The 18,056-nt window shown below is 41.1% G+C and overlaps 1 protein-coding gene across 1 annotated transcript in view; it reads right to left on the reverse strand.

Moving 5' to 3' along the window:
* Positions 1-4,121: 4,121 nt before the first annotated feature.
* LOC139922355 (roundabout homolog 2) overlaps positions 4,122-18,056 on the reverse strand; it is a 35,637-nt gene continuing 21,702 nt past the window's right edge. Inside the window, exons 11-26 of the mRNA XM_078284079.1 lie at positions 17,672-17,840; positions 15,185-15,351; positions 14,551-14,672; positions 14,132-14,348; positions 13,512-13,630; positions 11,921-12,107; positions 11,328-11,525; positions 10,022-10,064; positions 9,785-9,924; positions 9,397-9,681; positions 8,092-8,230; positions 6,244-6,587; positions 5,878-5,994; positions 5,454-5,633; positions 4,944-5,083; positions 4,122-4,198 (exon numbers count right to left, since the gene is read on the reverse strand). Of these exons, the coding sequence (XP_078140205.1) occupies positions 4,187-4,198; positions 4,944-5,083; positions 5,454-5,633; positions 5,878-5,994; positions 6,244-6,587; positions 8,092-8,230; positions 9,397-9,681; positions 9,785-9,924; positions 10,022-10,064; positions 11,328-11,525; positions 11,921-12,107; positions 13,512-13,630; positions 14,132-14,348; positions 14,551-14,672; positions 15,185-15,351; positions 17,672-17,840 (2,579 nt within the window). The 3' untranslated portion in view covers positions 4,122-4,186. The remainder of the gene's footprint in view (positions 4,199-4,943; positions 5,084-5,453; positions 5,634-5,877; positions 5,995-6,243; positions 6,588-8,091; positions 8,231-9,396; positions 9,682-9,784; positions 9,925-10,021; positions 10,065-11,327; positions 11,526-11,920; positions 12,108-13,511; positions 13,631-14,131; positions 14,349-14,550; positions 14,673-15,184; positions 15,352-17,671; positions 17,841-18,056) is intronic.

The following is an 18,056-nucleotide window of genomic DNA, read 5'->3' on the forward strand; positions in this document are numbered from 1 at the left end:
CCTGCCAAACACACTGACTAACACAGAGGAACAAAGCGGGTCAGGGCCTTGCCACATCTGCCTCCCTGCTACACCAATTAGTGTGGGTATTCTCTGTTACAGAGTAACACTGGCCATGAATAAAACAACATCCAAATACATGCAGCACACAGTGAGGATACATGTTATCATAGAGCTGGACCAATGATAGGAACAATACTTCTTAGACAATAACATTGAGAGAAACTCTGTAAGATAGACAGGTGGACAGGTCTATTTAAATGCAGCAATGGAAAAAAAAACAATTACTCTTTATCTATGTAAAATGTATTGCACAGGTATACACACACTGAATTTCACATAGTCACACATTCCAGGTTTTTATATATATTACCTACCTTTATCTTTTTTTCACAGAAAAAGTCAGAGATTCCAATATTACGGGGTTGTCAAAGCACAGAGGAGCCCAATATTGCCCAGGGTGGCAGGAAAGTTTTGTTTGTGCATAGGAAACCGAGCGAACAAACGGCCCGATGGAACAATGGAGCATGCTGAGCCACAACCAATCACAGAGGATGAGTTTTGTGTTTTAGGGAATCTGCTGAAAATACAAAACTGGTAAAGCGCTGTGCACGTCTCAGTAATACTGATGACACAGGGCTTTCAATTCAAAATGCTGCACAACCACACACAGTAAACCAATAGTCTGCAATAGGCTTAGCTTTAGTATTGCTGGAAAAGTTAATTTAACAAAGATTATTTCACAGGTGAAGTGAAGTGGTAAAATTTTGAAATATGGGTCTTCGGTCATTTTGAACTTAATGTGTCTCCTTGCCTCTTTTATGTTAATGCAAAAGCAACAGTTTCATTGAAGGTCACACACAGAATGTAATGATTATTCAGTCATTTTTTTTTACCCCATAGCTTTCAAATACTATTTTCTGTATTTTCTGGTATTATTGATATGACAATTCATGTTGTGATTTACCCTCATACATAGGTACATACAGTAAAACTCAAATCCTATTTTGAAATCAGGCATGTAGCATAAAATAATGAAGATACAACAGAAACTACATTCACTACAGTGTGTTTTTCCATGTCCTTTCATCCCACGTAATCAACTGTGGAGAGAAAAAGTTGGGCTAATTAATGAATAATACATTTACTGTCACATTTTAGCCGTTTCAAGCCCTTTAACTGCCACGCAGACGGCTTAGTGGAATTCGTTAAAGTACAGACGAAAACTTGCTCAGACATTTATAACACACAACAAATGGAAGTGAACGTGGACACAACTGACAGCACAAATTTACAGGACAAGATACATTCAGCACGCTTGGAAGAACGGAGCATAATGAGCAGGGAAGTGGGTTGTTAATGGTTAGAGTTGTGGATCGTACAGCTTGGGGGAAGAAGCTGGGATAAAAGTGAGGTTTGTCTTTCTTCCAAGAACTTGTAGCGTCTTCCCCTTCCATTGGTAGAGAGTTGAAAGAGAGTGAGCTGGGTAGGAAACGTCTGATTATTTCCGCTGCTCTCTTGATTGGTGCATCTGGTGTATGTGAATAGATGCCGCGTCTGAAAGAGTCTAAACAGCAGCATGATCAGAGCCATCAGTACAGCTTATTATGAAGAGTTTGTTTTCACAGAGAATTTGGTAGCTGAGAACAAGTTTAAAAATGCACCGAGGATAAATGCTATTCATGAACATAATTTACAATTCACTTACAAAATTACAGCAACAAAAAGAATCCCCAACACACTGCACCAATGAGTTCTCCTTCACTGATGTTGCTCTTTGATTTTGGGACATTACCTATGACAATTACTGAGGGCCAAAACACATGGGCTCACCGAGCAGCACGATCACCATGCATGTCTCTCTTACTACCACTAGATAGCGCCTTTTATCAAGTCTTCCAACAAAAGGAACACAACTCTGCGGGCCTTTGGACTCTATTCAGTTGGATTCCCTCTCACATCAAAATGTCCAGTGCCACAGATGGTCTACCAGAAGCACAATGTTTGTTCGCTGTGAAATTCTCCCTCAAGTATGCCAGTCTTTACCTGCTCAATCAGGCAATAATGAGACGATTGTTTTTTGCCGCACAATCCTGTGTGTTCCTCTTTTATCTTAACCCAAATAGATCTGCGCCTCGCTTGATCTATTAGATTGTTCGCACCACCAGCAGATATTGATAATGTGATGGTTTATTGATCCCTCTAGGGAAAATGTATTTTGTTTTGTCCCGCTTCCAGGTCCAATCAGAGCACAGAGTCAGATACAGAGCAGCACCTGTGGAGCTGGTAGGGATTCAGTGTCTTCAGCAGGGTGAACTCTTGTTGCTTGAGCCTGGATCCTACAGTCTCTCTAACAAATGGCCAGCCTGCCACCAGGTATGTAAACACAGGTATATGCACTATAATGTTAGCCTTTATACTAGATTATATCCCATATTGACAATCCTATCATCTGGATTTTCAATAATATGGAACATAATAGTTTACACACTGTTACTGTATGATATGTTAAGACAGACAATTTCACTCTAAATGTCTAAATAAATCACATTTAAAATACATCGTCTACAAAAAAATCACTTTTTACAGCACAAGAGAAAATCACCCTCTCTCTCTCTCTCTCTCTCTCTCTCACACACACACACACACATACAAAGTGGTATACTCCTCATTGTGCTAGTGCAGCATGTGTGTGGACAGATGTGAAGTGGCCTCTCTATGGCCTCTGTCACTGAGTGTGTCTGTTTGAGCTGAGCAGTGGGGGGTGGTAAAATCACAGAGACCCTAATCCATGCTACAGGCCTAAAAGCCTAAACTAGTAGAACCCCTCTAAGTTGCATAACTCCTTTAAATTGCATTGGATTACCATTATCCTCTAGCCTGGTGGGACCTAGTGGGCATTTGCCAAAGGCAGCGGAGTCCAACTCACTTTCCAACTCCATCCAGCTGCTTTCCTGCCAAATTTTACTCTGCCTTCAACCAAGATCGACACACGAGAGAAGCATTCAGCTCTGTCATATTCCAAGAATCGATGCAATAAGACATGGGTAACCTCCTCTCTTTTGCTGTATCTGATATATTATAAAAGCCCCAGGATATCTCACAGTATTCTCTCAGTGCAGCTTGAGACAGCGTTGAAAGATAGTGCAGCAGATATCAAGTGTTGTCGTCGCTGCCACTGCATTTTGCTGAGAACACTAGATTATGAACACAAAGTTAATTTCAGACTCAGCTTTTAATGACCTCAGGGAAGTTTGGCTCAGATGGAAAGATTTGAGCTTGCACCCCTGTCTGTCTCTTATTACCTTCTGCCAAAACTGACCCACCTCAACACCTCATTCCTGTTCACTCTCCTCCCTTGTTACAAAAATTATTCTGCTGAAATTATCTCAGATATTTTGATGGTCTGTGTCAACATTTTCCAGTGAAATCCAGTTATATTAATACTTCCATACAAATGAAACAAAAATCAGAACTTTGCCTATAATGTTTTATAACTAACTATCGATTTGGAATATTTATTTCAAACATTGAGAGAAAACAATTTTGTAACAAATGCTTTATTGGTCAATTTAAAAATCTTTGACAGAACTAACACACTGGTGATCAACAGGGGTACAGTACACAATCACAGAGAGATGAGATAAAAACAGTAACACACACACACACACACACACACACACACACACAAACACTGCACACATGCACTGACACACACACCCACACACATCCACATGATGGCTTATTAACACATTTTCTGTCTTTTCCAATCTTTCATCCAACAAACATCATCATGGATTCATTTTCAAGAGTAAACATAAGTTACATTCAATAATCTGCTGTACAATATGTAATAGTTATATTTCCTTCCCATTTGCTAAAAATACAATATTCTTTTCCCCCCAGATCCTTTTCAGTACCATATCAGATCACATCTTTAAAAAGTCACAAAGATTTCTATATACATGTGGAGGCAGGGCAAGAAATCACAAAAAATAAAGAATAAATTATGAAATAAAAAATTGAATACAAATAGCAATTAGTGAAAAGGCAGATGGCAAGCCTTGACGCTTTCTCTTTTGTCTTCAGTTTTTCATGAGATACCATGGCAACAGATTGATGGTTCACAAAGACAGGAAATCAGGGAGGGAAAAGGAGACTGTCATGTCACGAAATCTGCTTCTGTCTATATGAGGTTCTGAAAGCAAACAAACACAAGACAATCAGTAATGGGACGGGTGCAAACGACTAATCCTGATGCTGACAGTGTCATTTAGCTACAGCTTAGCCACAGAAACATGGAGGTTGTTATGCGGTAGCCAAGTAATTCTACTTTCTTCTGTTACCATTATCAAAACCTGTTTAATTGAAGCTGAAAATATAGATCTGTTTAAAACTGATGTTTTGCTGTCACATGGTATCATATTTATTGTATCAATAATCTCAGTCTGTCTTTTTAAATCTGTCTTTTTAACCTGATATATCACTAGGTTAACAAAGTCCATTGTGGAACAATGTGGAACAAATAATTTCCAGAATGGGCTTTTAATGTTTTATTTATCAAAGGAAGTTTTGCTGAGCATGCATGCTTGTTTCAGCAACCCCCTGCTTCGCATTTATACGATTATACCCATTATACCCAAGCCCATTTCTCTAACCTGCAGGAAGCCATCGGCACTCTGAAAATATGTCCTGACATGGTGTGAATTTACCAACAGCTTCGATAAACTCCCATCATGGATTAGGAGACTTTAACTTCAGAGACAGGTGGAAACTTGACTTCTTTTCCGGTCACTATGTCTGTCGGCTACAAGTCTATACCAGTCAGGCACTGATTAAGACCCAGAAGAAACATTAATCGTCTTGAGCCAGTTGACAAGCAGCCCAAATTGCAGTCACTTTTTGTGAAGCCCTGTCCTGTAGTTCCCTAAGTCTAGCCGTACCTCGTCTCTCCTCCGGCCGGCTGCGGGACCCCTCGGCCCAGTGGAGGCCCGCGGAAACACCCCTCCACCCAGGGAGCCGTAGCCCGACATCTGGACCTTGGGCAGGAAGCTGGACTGGCCGTATGGGATTACATTCTCATCTGTAGATAACAACGTAAAACCAATCACTCAAAAGTGCAGCTGGAATTATATGGGTCAAACCCTAAGTGGTGGAGCAGACTGACGGACAGACCCCCTGCTACTGTGTCTCAGAGCATTCCTATCGGACGTGTGTGTGCTTACACTGATGGCTCCTTTTAAGTCCAAGGGGATTTGTATGTGTGTGAAACATTACAATAATAATATGCATCTATCTGGATGCCAGTTGTCTAAGCAGGACGGCATGTGTCGTTGGAAAATAACTAAAGTGTTTTGTCTTTTTATTACAGATCTATTTTTGGCTTAGTGAGTGATGTGAAATTATATTATAAAAGCCTAAAAAAGTTGCAGAGTGTCATATACTATACGTACCCTCTGATAACCAATTTGTAGGCCCTCTCCTCTGGGGCGAGAAGTGCTCCCCCCTCCTCTGAAGGGTAGGCGAGTCGCTCCCCTCCCTTCTTTCACTGTCTGTTCGGCTGCAGCTCAACACATCAGCCAAGAGCTGCAGGGAGTCGTTTGCAGGGGGAGGGGCTGGCGGAGGGGGAAGATCTGCATATGATTGATTGTTGATGATTAGTATGTCCAGAAATAAATGCTGCACTAAATGTCTGTGACAAACAGTAGCAATATGACGACTTGATGAACATTATTGGAAGAGGAATAATGCAGGCTGAAATCTGTCTGAAAAATTATTAAATGGTGTATTCTTAAGTAAACTTGTAATCCCTCTTCCCTTTTCTCAAGTGGTGAAAATAAAACAGAAGTTAGAGACACTACAAACTATGTGTCATACCTGCTTGGTTGTGTAGCTCCCGTCTGAGTTGTCCATCCTTGGGGGTTTTCTTCTTAGTCCTGGATCTGTGTGCCTGGGCTGCAGGGCTCGACTCGGCAGCCGGAGCGAGAGATTGTCCTGACAAGAAAGCACACTGATGTCATCCTCTGGAAACTTAGGGGAACTAAGGAATACTGAGCTACACTTTGAATAAATCTGACTTGATTTTCATGTACAAACACTTTCTGTTAGGTAACATCATAAACTAAATTATACATGACACCGTGTGGTTGTGCGCCGACTCTTGCATGTGAGGCAAAACACTGAGCTAAAACGCTGCACAATACCATTAAAAGACTTTGTGGTTCGAACCAGAGAACAACCAACCTTTGCCGACGTTCTCCCCTTTGAAATCATAGGCCCACTGGCTGGTGTGGTACGCCTCGCTGACATCGCGGACCTCCTTGTTGGCAAACAGATCTGGGTTGGACTGGGTGATCTGGGACGCAGAGCGGTGGCGGGCCAGCAGGTCAAAGTGCTGCAGCCGTGAACTGTCACTGGGCTTGTGTGTGTCCTGCTGGGGGGAGGGAGGCAGCGGGGCTGTGGACTGCAGACTGTAGGATAGCTCCTCTCCTCTGGAGGGCAGGCCGGAGAGCTCCTCCCTGGAGCCGTCCATCAGGTAGGTTCTGGCGGGCAGCGGAGGACACCAGTCCTCATCATCCTCCTCAGAGCTAGAGGAGCGAAGAACAGCACTGTGAGGATGTGTCTTAGAGGGAAGCACTGGGAACATGTCAAAACTACCCTGATATAAACTCAGATTCAGATTCAGACACAAGAACAAGAACACAATAAAATAAAGTGGCATCCAGTGCAATATTCAGACACAAGCAATAGACAATAGGCAATAAGCATAATATTCAAGCAGTACAATTAGCAGTTAAAAACAAGAACAGCACTAGAAAATATGAATGTAAATATAAAAATATTTTAAAAAAATAACAAAATGATAAATTAAATTAGATTTAACACCAGTACAAAACAATACAAATATATAATATATAAATATATTTTATATATATATATATATATATATATATATAAGTGACATAGCTGCCTATAGCAGAGATTTGATTCTTTTTCTTATTTGTTTCTCTTAGTCTTATTTGCTTCCTTCATATCTCATTGTTATTGTCCATGTTATTGTTTTGTCCCAGCACCTATTGCACGCTCAACCGTCCTGGTAGAGAATCTCTCTTTGAATTGCCCTGCCCAAGGTTTCTTCCATTTTATTTCCTAATAAGGTTTTTCTTGGGAATTTTTCCTTGTCTTCACTGAGGGTCTAAGGTTGGTGGTTCCAGTTAGGCTAGGCTAGGCAAGGTAGGTTAGGTTTCAACATGCTATTTTGTGTCTTATACTTTGTTTTGCATCCTTGCGTTTTATTTTGTTTGCATACTGTATTGCATCAATTTGTTTTGTGATTGATTAGTTATATCTAGGTATGCTCCTTCCCTGGAAAGTCCTTTGAGACATGCTTTGTGATGAAGGGCTACATAAATAAACTTGACTTGACTATTCACTTTTAATTTTAACAGCCACAACATTTCAAAAAGATGAAAATCTCTTGCAACCTATTTGATAAAGTTTGCATAAAAGGGGACCGATATAGAGTTGCAGAGGACAAGAACCACCTCAGTGATTTATGTTGTCACTTCAGTGCCGTCAGGGCTAATTTAATGGTGGACGTGTCATTGAAAATGGAAACTACTAATCCAGACTGTCAGATGGTGGCTAATGTCATTACAAAAGACACGGCACAGTCAGAACAGCCCTCCAATCGCACCCCGTTATGTCCACAATCTAATCTGTCAGAACTAGTTAGAGGAGACGCTCCCTTCCATAACCTCAATACGCGATCTACTCGCAGCCTGCAGACATAACTGTTGTTAATTCCAAAACTCCCCAAACTCAAAACTTCACTCAAGTTTTGTTTGACAGCCTTGCCAGTTACAGGGCAGGTTTGATATCCATCTGCCTTAACTCTGTCTGTCATGTAGTTGAAGTTGGAGGCCTTGGATCTAATAATAACCTACAGTACTTAGTGGATGAATATTAGACAGTACAAAAAGCAATCGCGTTGTTAGAGGAGGACCTAGACTTATGGTGAAAGAGGGCTTTGATGTGTAACTTAAGACTTCCTTCTTCATCACTGTTTAGGGTTACAGAGATATGTCTTACCTGGGTCGCTCCTCATCCTGCTCTCTGTTTGTACGACCTCTGTCTTTGTTGGCAGGAAGCGGCAGAGACAGAACGTCCACCCAGTTGAGAGGAGCTGGTTTGGACGAAGACCCAGTAGATCTCTGCTTCACCAGTTTGTCTATAAAGACAAAACACAAGAATATGGATTTTCACAAGAATCAAACTGACATTAAACAATGCTGGCCAGTATTGCACTGTAACTGCTTACTTTCAGTGAGCAGCAATATGTGAATCAACTATATCAGATCAGGTGAGATGAAATTAAAGATTTTTTTCTGCTATGTGATACAGAAGTTGATCATATTGATTGACTGAATCCTTTATTTAAACAGGCAAGTCCCATTGAGATTGAGATCTCATTTTCAAGAGAGACCTGCATACATTCATAAATAGACAAAATATTAAAAAAAAATATTCAGAATTGCAGAGCATAAAACTAAATTAAAAACAAATTATTTAGAATTACAAGACATTCCACCTGCAAACATATTAAGAAAGCCTATTAAGAAAAACAAGAGCAATCCCTATATAACACATCACTCAGCAGTAACCTCAACTCCTCTAGGGAGACAGGTCGGTCCAATTTGAGTGAGTCTTGAAGCCTATTCCATCTGTAAGGTGCGTAAAAGGTGAAAGCTGTCTTTCCCTGTGTTCATATGTGGAATATCCAATCTAATACATTCTTGTGAATGTGTATGGTATTTTTTCTTCCCATCTGCAGCTGGCCTCATCAACAAGGCCCGGGACCCCCACTGACACGGACCCTTGCCCCCTCCCCCCATAGACACTACACGCTACAGTAACGTACAGTCTCCACATCTGACTCAATGCGTTCATTTATGCATTCTGTACAGTAAACATTCCTCTGGTCAATATTTTCCACATCCCTGCACTAACTGTACAGCTTTTCCATTTCACTTCAATAGCAGATATATTGTACATTTTTTTATTATATTTTTTTCATATTCTGTATTGTAAATATCTCTTTTTGTTTTTTATATTTATATTCTTGACTTTGACTTACAGTACTTGTTGTGGTTTTTTTTTACTTCTACTTTCTATTTTTCTCCATGTTTATTGTATGCACCTACATACCAAGGCAAATTCCTTGTATTGTGAACCTGATTCTGATTCTGATTCTGATTCTATCCTATAGCACTGAATCTTATATCTGAAATATAAAATGGTAGCTTGTCAAGTAAGACTTTGTACATAAACAAAAGGCAGTGTTCTCTTCGGGTGGTAAGAGATAAGTAGAGATATGTATATGCAGAAAACCCTTACCGTTGGTTGTCCTGGTATACTGGAGCTTGGCATATTCAGACCCAGACTGCCCAGACTGGATGGTCCACTGGTCCAGGTCCTGCTCCAGACCCACCAGGCCGCTGTTTGACAGTACTGGGGTGCTAGCGTATGGGTCGGGCCCCTGGGTGTAGGACGTGCTGGAGTAGGTGTCATAGTACGCCAACAAGTCCTCGTCAGCAGCCGTGTTAATGGTGCTGTAGATGGGACTGTCATTGGAAGCCGAGCTGTACTTCTCCGACTGGTTCGGGTAGCTGTGGATGCCGACTGCCGGACAGCAACGGACTGTGTTACGTAAATGACGACAAATCATCTATTTTGTAATCTAAAATGTATTATTCCAGCGATGACCTACTTTGAAAGCTCTTACCGTTATAATATCTGTCTGAGTCCAGCTTGCTGGAGCAACAGTTGACAGAGTCTTTGCTGCTGTTGTGGGTGAGGTTAGGAGCCGGCCAGGAGTCGGCCAGCCAGGGGTAGTTACCCATGTTTGACCCCAACATGCCCGGCCTGGAAACAAGAGGTGGGATTAGATCAGTGCTTTTTAAAACATACACTGTGGCAATTATTATCTAATCTAATAATTAAAATGTGATCTGCAGTATACCCTCCATTGATGATCCCAGATCCTTCACCATGAGCAAAGCCAACTGGAAGAACATATAAGAAACAGCTGTTAGTCGGAAATCTTGTTTTACAATAGAAAGCATAAGCCTGATTTCCAAAGATAGAAGATTTTATATTGTGTTGCACTCAAGGCCACATACACAGTTTGTCCCACATGGGATTAAAGCATGCAGATTTTAATTGACATTTTAACAAGGATACACTGGTGACCTACATACACTACGAGGCACACAACTCACTATAAATCACTATATCACTATACAAGTGCAGATGTAATTTCAATAAGATGGAATTTCAACTTCCATTAGGAGTCTATGCTATCCAAAATGACAAGATGATATAGGATTTATACTGTAATGTGAAATAATAAAATATCTTTTAGTTCAATGGCAATAGATATAGTATATAGTATAGTAGTATATTAATAATTGAAATGGTAATAACAGTCATTGTGAAATATTATTGGGGTAATAGAATACAAAGAAAAAATTATCTTTAACAGTCCAATCAGTATTTGTGAACATGAACAAAGTCTCTCAAAGTCAGAAACCAACTTATGTATTTATGTAATAATGTGCCCAGGGGTATATTATAAATATATGTAGCGGACGCTGTTTACATATATATAAGAGAGTGTTTCAAATGTATACTTTATGCCTGCTGTGAAAATTGCCCAGCGGACATAAATGAATTTTAATTAACTGAATATGCAATGAAAGTGCATGCATCGCGTTGTGGAATATAAACCAAAATTGAAGACATTCATCACTGCTGGAGATATCCTCAACATTCTATTAGCAATTTTATCACCGTCACTTGTTGAAAAATAAAATCCGTCGGTCTGCTCGACAATGCGGCCACAACAACAGAAATTGTTCCCTCTGTTATTTCCGCCTTTCGTGAACAAGAGATATGCAATAAATAAGATTTGACAGTTGGCGCATTAGAATGCCACGCATGCCTTCAGTGATGATGGGATGTCTCCAAAATTGAAAATCATCCTGGGTGGTGTCATTGTAACCTTTTCCACGTTTTACAAATCATTCTTTATGGAGCTATACATCTGTCTGACATCAAAGATTAGGAGGTGGGGGAAATTATTCTCTCTCATCTGGCAACGGGAGATAATATTCAGAATTTCCACCACTACAGATCAACTGTGTTAGGGCATAAGGACGTCACATTTAGGCAACTGAAATTTAGTAACATTTCCAGTTAATACTTGGATACTTAATGTCACATGACGCAAAAAAAACCCCAAAAAAAACACTTGCTAACTCACACACCTGCAGGTGTGTATGCGAAGGAGGTGGTGTAGTGTCCCAGCTGCTTCCTCCTGCGGTGCCGGCAGTACAGCCACCCACTGAAGCCCATCAGGACCAACCATGAAGCCACACCCAGTCCTGCAATGAAGGCAGGCTGGCGGACCACGCCTGTGATCTGCTCCGATAGGCTGAGGCTGCTGTCCTTCTGCACAGGAGCGGAAGACTTGTCCGCCGGCAAGGCTGAGGGGACGAGAAAAGAAAAACAGACTAATTAATACAAGACCGATTATATAACAAGGAAGAGAGCTGTTATCATCTTTATTATAAACAAGTGGTCTGATACTGGCACTTTTTCGGTCCATCCAGTATCATTTAGATTATCTAACAGCACTCCAGTAGCAGTAAAAATAAATTCACTGCTTTACTGTAAATTACAGACTTGCACGTTTTATATTATCATACTCGAAATATCAACCTTGTGAACGCTCCAATTTAAATTTCTTCACACAAATTAAAAATGGCACTCCGCAAACAGATTTCACCTGCCGTTAACTCAGTCCACTGGGGGCACGTCTAGCCGTATTTCTCCAGCCTAGTAGTTGTTAACAGTTTGAGTGACTCACTGAGAAGCAGGTTGACAGGTGGGCTGTGGGCGCCCACACCCAGGCTGGTGACAGCAGCCACCACAACACTGTAGTGGACGTCAGGCAGCAGGCCCGTCAGCAGGATGGACAGCACCGCTCCGTCCACTGTGCGGTTGATCTGGCTCTCCCTCTCCAGGCTGCTGCCCAGACACCAGACCTGAAGACCACCAGGCAGCGAGGGTTAATGCTCGCCAACAGGCACACGTGCATAAAACACCTTACTTTACACAACATGCCCTGCGATAAGAAATATCCTATTAAGAGAGCCTTTGATGAACACCTGTGTTCTTTTTGGATTTGTTTTTTTACGGCACGGCTGCTTTATCTGATCGGACGCCGTGGAGGCTGACAGGAAAGATAGAGGAGAAAGAGAAAGGGATGTCAATGCAATGATGGTCGCGAGCCAGATTCAAAACCCTGATGTTGCACATTTATCGCATGTGCCTTAGGCCAGGATCACACCGTATGTGTCGACTGTGTTACTCTCCCATGGAAGTTAACGCATTTCGGATGAGAGATTCTTCTGCTGCTGCATCATTCTGTTTTTTTAACCAGCTCTTTATGAAGTTTGTGTGATGAAAACAGAGTTGCATTGAAAATATGTTTTTGTTTTTTTTTTGTTTATCAATATTTATTCTTCTTTAACATAAAACAGGGATCAACACAGCGCATTTTCACACACATTAGCACCCAGTCATAGTCTAAATGTCCTGCAGTAATGTAAATTATGCACTGCTTGCCGAGAGAGAGAGAGAGAGAGTGAGAGAGAGAGAGAGAGAGAAAAAAAGAAAAGGTATGTTGCAACACTATAAATATATAACCACATTTTCTCAGTTTCATCGCAATATGTTTGAGCCATGGGGTGCTGGCATAGAACTCTGCATGTAGTTTGCAGCAACGCAAATGTACTACGGATTAAGTGTGATATCAGCATTAGTTTGAAGTTGATTTGTTATATATGTACAGCACACAGAGTAAATTGCATAAGGAAACCCGTCGAGCAGCCAGGATCAACCGCTAACTTGTAGGTACGATTACGATCTTGGAGTTTCATGATCGGACTTCTCTAAACTTGCGGCATGCAGACACAGATGGGAGGACAAAACAGAATAATAGAACTCAGTGTTCCATTTTGATGTTTTTCTGGAATAGCAGCTAGATGATTAGTAATCAGTGTTCTGCTCACACTAAAGGACAGATAATCAGAACTCTCTGTTTTTCACAGAGAGAACAGATGACAGGGACAGTCAGCGTTCAGCTGAGGATCTGATGACAAAATTGGTTCTCTTTCAGCGGCAGGGCCTGTATTGGCAGCAGATAAGAGGCAATAAGTAATTACTAATTGTTAATTAAAATCAGTGTTTTTCATAAGTATCTAAACAGCGAATTTTGACAACAATGACTGCTTGAAATCAGAACACCGTGGATTAAAAGATCAAATTTCTTCACTATATTTTCCCAAATCTACAGCTGGCATCACTGATTGGCTGTCTTACAAACACAAGTAAGTATCAGAGACAAAGACAGAGAAGCAGTCTTTACCAGGCAGGTGTAGGCTCACCTTGTACTCTTGAATGATGCCGCTCTGAATATTATGCGGCGGAGGCTCCCAGGAGACGCTGATACTGGAGCTATTGCTGAGCTGAACCAGTGATACAGCTTGTGGCGGCGCGCTTAAGACTGGAGACAGTGATAAGAAGGGAAATGATATCAGGTTTAAAGCAAAATGAGCAACCGAGTGATATACACTACCAGTCAAAAGTTTGGACACACCTGATTGAATGTACTGTGTTTTTCATTCTCTTAAAGCCATTTTGATCTAAAGGCTTATGCTTAAATGCTTGAAATTAGATTTTTAGACAAATATAAATAGTGAAGTTGATGCCTATGTGTGAATTTCTTTCCAAAGCCTTTGCCTTTCCATCAAGGCAAAGGGCGGCTACTTTAAAGAATCTAAAATATAAGGTTTTGATTTATTTAACACTTTTTTGGTCACTACATAACTCAATTTGTGTTATTTCTTAGTTTTGATGTCTTCACTATTATTTTAAAATGTGAACTTTTGACTGGTAGTATATTAAGTGGCATATTAAGAACAATAATATCAACTGAAGCTACTGAATAAGCTTTGATAAATACAGTCATGTGTAATCTACAAAGCCGCTGCCATGTAATTCTTACCCTCCTCAGGCGTACGCAGCAGAACCATAAGACTGTCAAGGCCCTGCAGCTCGTTGAAGTACGGGCGGATTTTAACCTCGTACTCCGTATCGCTGCGCAGATCTGCTAGGATGGTACTACGTTCAGGCGTGGCCTCCACATCCTGGACCAACCAGGAGTTGCCGATGGTCCGGTAAAATATACGGTAACCCTGAACGTACCGGGACTGACGGGCCACCTGAAAAATGGTACAACACAAAAAAAACGCAGAAACAGAAATTCACGCTCACACCGATAATCAGAGGAAGAACCAGCTGTGTTTGTACTTGAAATAAATCTATTTGTGTCACATAGTGTTTCAAATTGTTTTTGTATGACTTTCACACTGTCAGCCAACTTTCAAAAGTTGAATATTTTCATCAGCCAACTATTCGACTCACGGTCCAAGAAATCTTGGCACTGGAAGGCGAGAGAACCACAGGCTTCTGCAGGTAGACGGACACCTCTCCCAACTCCCTCTGCACCTGTCTGTGGTCCACACCCTGTTCTGTAGGACTCCCGTCTGAAACAACAAAGCATTCAACTCAATCTAGGCCAAAAAAAACTACAGTTAGCAGCTACTCAGCAAAAGGCTTTTAGGTTAATTCCAACATTGCTCAGGACAGAAGAGTATCACACTGAGAAAACAATTAGTTTTGAGCCTATATACACAAAGCAAGTTTTTCTAAACCAAGTGCCAAATCATCTTGGCATCAGCCCTGCATGCAGTACCTATGACATCTAAATCATCTACACTGCAAAAAATACCCATCTTAAGAAGATCTTTAAACTTGTATCAGGTCTTAAAATCAAATTCTTGAAATAATAAATAAATAAACTGCCAACGGGGCGAGATTATTTCTGCTATTTCTTTTTCATATATTTCAAAACGAGTGAACTGTAGTGAAACAATACAAATTGTATCACCCCACTGGCAGATTTCTATTCTCCTGTTTTAGAATAAGAAAATAAAAACATGATTTTACATCTCAGGACAAGATGAAATGACTTTAAATGTGTGCAGTGTGTGCTCACCCTGCGTTCTGACAGGCTCAGAGATCGGACTGGGGTCACTGAGGCCGTAGGAGTTGACCGCTCGCACAATAAACAGATAAACTGTGTTGGGGAAGAGTCCGATGACTGTGTGCTTCTCCTGCTTCACATGGTCCGCCACTGTCTGCCAGGTGCTGCCCACTGATTGGCTGGGGAAGAAAAAAGTTATTTGTCACTAAAGACTGTAGATGCCCTAAGAAACAAAACTGCAGAAGCCCAGAGCGGCTGTGGTCGTTATCTCGAGATCACAACATAATTATCTTGTTATCTCAAGATATCAGACTTTGTTTTCTCGTGATCATTTTTAATTACACCATTATTGTGAGATAACAAAATGTGCTTTCTGAAGATCACAGCTTAATTAGATAAATGATTTTGGTTAGGTCACGAGATGATGTCACACTACCAGGTCAAGCTCTTTATCGGGAGGATGCTCGTCTACTTGAAAAGTAAGTTTATGGTTAAACATACAATTGGCAGTCAATGAAGTCTGGTTTCAGTTGGCAAATGTGCCATCTGTGACTCGACTGCACGGCCGTGGTTGCTCATTTCTTTTTACTCCCGTTATCTCAAGATCACGACTTAATTATCTTGTTATCTCCAGATGACAAAATACTGGTTTGCCGAGATCACAACTCTTGTCCCACTTTTGCTGTTGCCTAGTAAGTCTGATAGTGTAGAGAGACTAAAGTGGAACTGACAATGTCAGAAAATCAGATTTGACTTTAGTCAAGGTATGACACAGGCAGAGATTGCAACCCCCATCAGTTACATGATTAAGTCGTGATCTTGAGAAAAACCTTTTTTATCTCATGATCATGAGAAAATGAAGTGGGATATCTTGAGATAATGACATACTTTCGTTCTGATCTTGATATAATGGGAGTACAATATAAATTAGCAACTTCTGAACAATCATTATTTTTTTTTTATTTTTCTTTCATTACAATAGTTCATAAGCATTGCTTTTGAACAGTCCAGTGAGGATACAACAATCCAGGACTGTGGGGACCACTACTAACCAGCATGAGCACAATTTAACACTCTCGTTCATCTCGTTAGAGAAAAAGCAGGGTAATTACAACAAGCAGGCCACAGCTTTTTCTCATCATCCATTTCTTCCCCTCTTCTACCTTTCTCGCCAACCGTTCTCCAGAGGAACAGTTTTGCCATTTAAATAGAGCCATCCAGCTCTATTTAAAGCTACGTCTGTAAATGGATTTGGAGGGAAGCTACAGTGGTTGCTATTATATAAATCCCCCATCACGCAGCTCTCCTGCATTTGTCCACCTCTTCTTTCTGAAGTAAAAAAAGTAGAAATGACTAGGGGTATTGTAACCTAAAAAAGCAGGGGTACTGTAACAGAAAAAAATGGTTCCTAGATCTTTCTTTTTGTTCCTGCTGATGCCTGAGAAGAAAAAAAATTCCAAGCAATTACTGTTGGTGGTGGAGCATGCAGTAGAGAGTTCGGCTTCAACCGCAGCTACACGGGAAGATCCTCAGCTCTCTAACAGCACTGACAGTTCAGGCTGCGCACAAATCTGCCACAGTGGGCTTCCTGTTACACAGAGCCTGTTGGACTGTGTGTGTGTGTGTGTGTGTGTGTGTGTGTGTGTGTGTCTCTGTGTCCACACTTGGCCTATACCCTCTCTCCCGCTTCTATAATGAGTGAATTCTCCAACTGGTCTAGCATCCCCCTCCATTGCCCCAGGACAGGACAGAGCTGCTGAGCTGACCATTGCAATAATTATCCTCTCTCTCACTCACTCTCTTGCTATATAGCCCATGGTTGGTTGTTATAGTTGCTACGGTTGTCTGCGGATGCTACGGCTATATACTGCACCGATGCAGTGAGTGTCACATTTTCTTGTTTCACTTCACGTCACTTCACAGAACTGTCTCTCCCTCAGGCTGCAATGAATCACCTCCGAGATGTAATGACTAAATGAGAAAGGCATTCATGACCTGGGAATAGTCAGGAAACTAACAGTAAAAACAGAAACGGACAGTTTGAAATAGCTACAAATAGCTACTTATGACAGCTACTGTACTGAAGTCTGTATCAAGTGTACCAAAATGTCCCACTCAAGTAGAGGCACTGTTACCCTGCTGAGATTTTACTCAAGTAGAAGTAAAATCACTGGTGCTGAAATCTATGTAAAAAGTAGGTTTAAAATTGACTTACAGTAAAAGTTACCGATTTACTCCATTGGTTATTAGCTCTCCAACTATCTAGACAACCAGGCAAACACAAACCAATAATATTGTGGCTGGATGGATGGTTTTTTTAAATAATTTACAACTGGTTAGTGTCTGATGCAACGCTTACAAAGAAGCTACAAAATTACTGCTTCAAAAAATACAAAAAAAACGTACAAGCACACAAAAAAGCTGCTCAACTACAGTAACGAGAGTAAATGTAATTTGTTCCTTCCACCCTTGCCTATATATCTGTGTGTCACTGAGTACCTGAAGGCCTCGATAATGTAGGAGGTGACGGCGGCCCCGCCCTCATGGGGGTTGGACTGCCAGGTGAGGGTGACGGTGTTCTTGGTCACCTCCGTCACCACCGGCTTCTGGGGCGGACCGGGAAGCTGGATGGACTCTGAAACCCTGGACACCAAAGAAACTCCATCCTCTGTTACATAAAGGGGAAAACAGCACGAAGGCAATATAGTCACATGCTTTATTCTTTGTCTCAGTCAAAACTGCAAAAGAACAGTGAGCATTTTGGCTGAAGCTGGAATGCGTTTTGTCATACTGCGGCTGCAGAATGTGATCTCTTACATTATGGAGAACATTGGCACAGTGTGTTGTTTCTTATGCGGGGAGGTGTAGCAGCGTAAGAGTGACA

Source organism: Centroberyx gerrardi, chromosome 6 (assembly GCF_048128805.1).
Source record: "Centroberyx gerrardi isolate f3 chromosome 6, fCenGer3.hap1.cur.20231027, whole genome shotgun sequence".
Classification (NCBI taxonomy): domain Eukaryota; kingdom Metazoa; phylum Chordata; class Actinopteri; order Beryciformes; family Berycidae; genus Centroberyx; species Centroberyx gerrardi.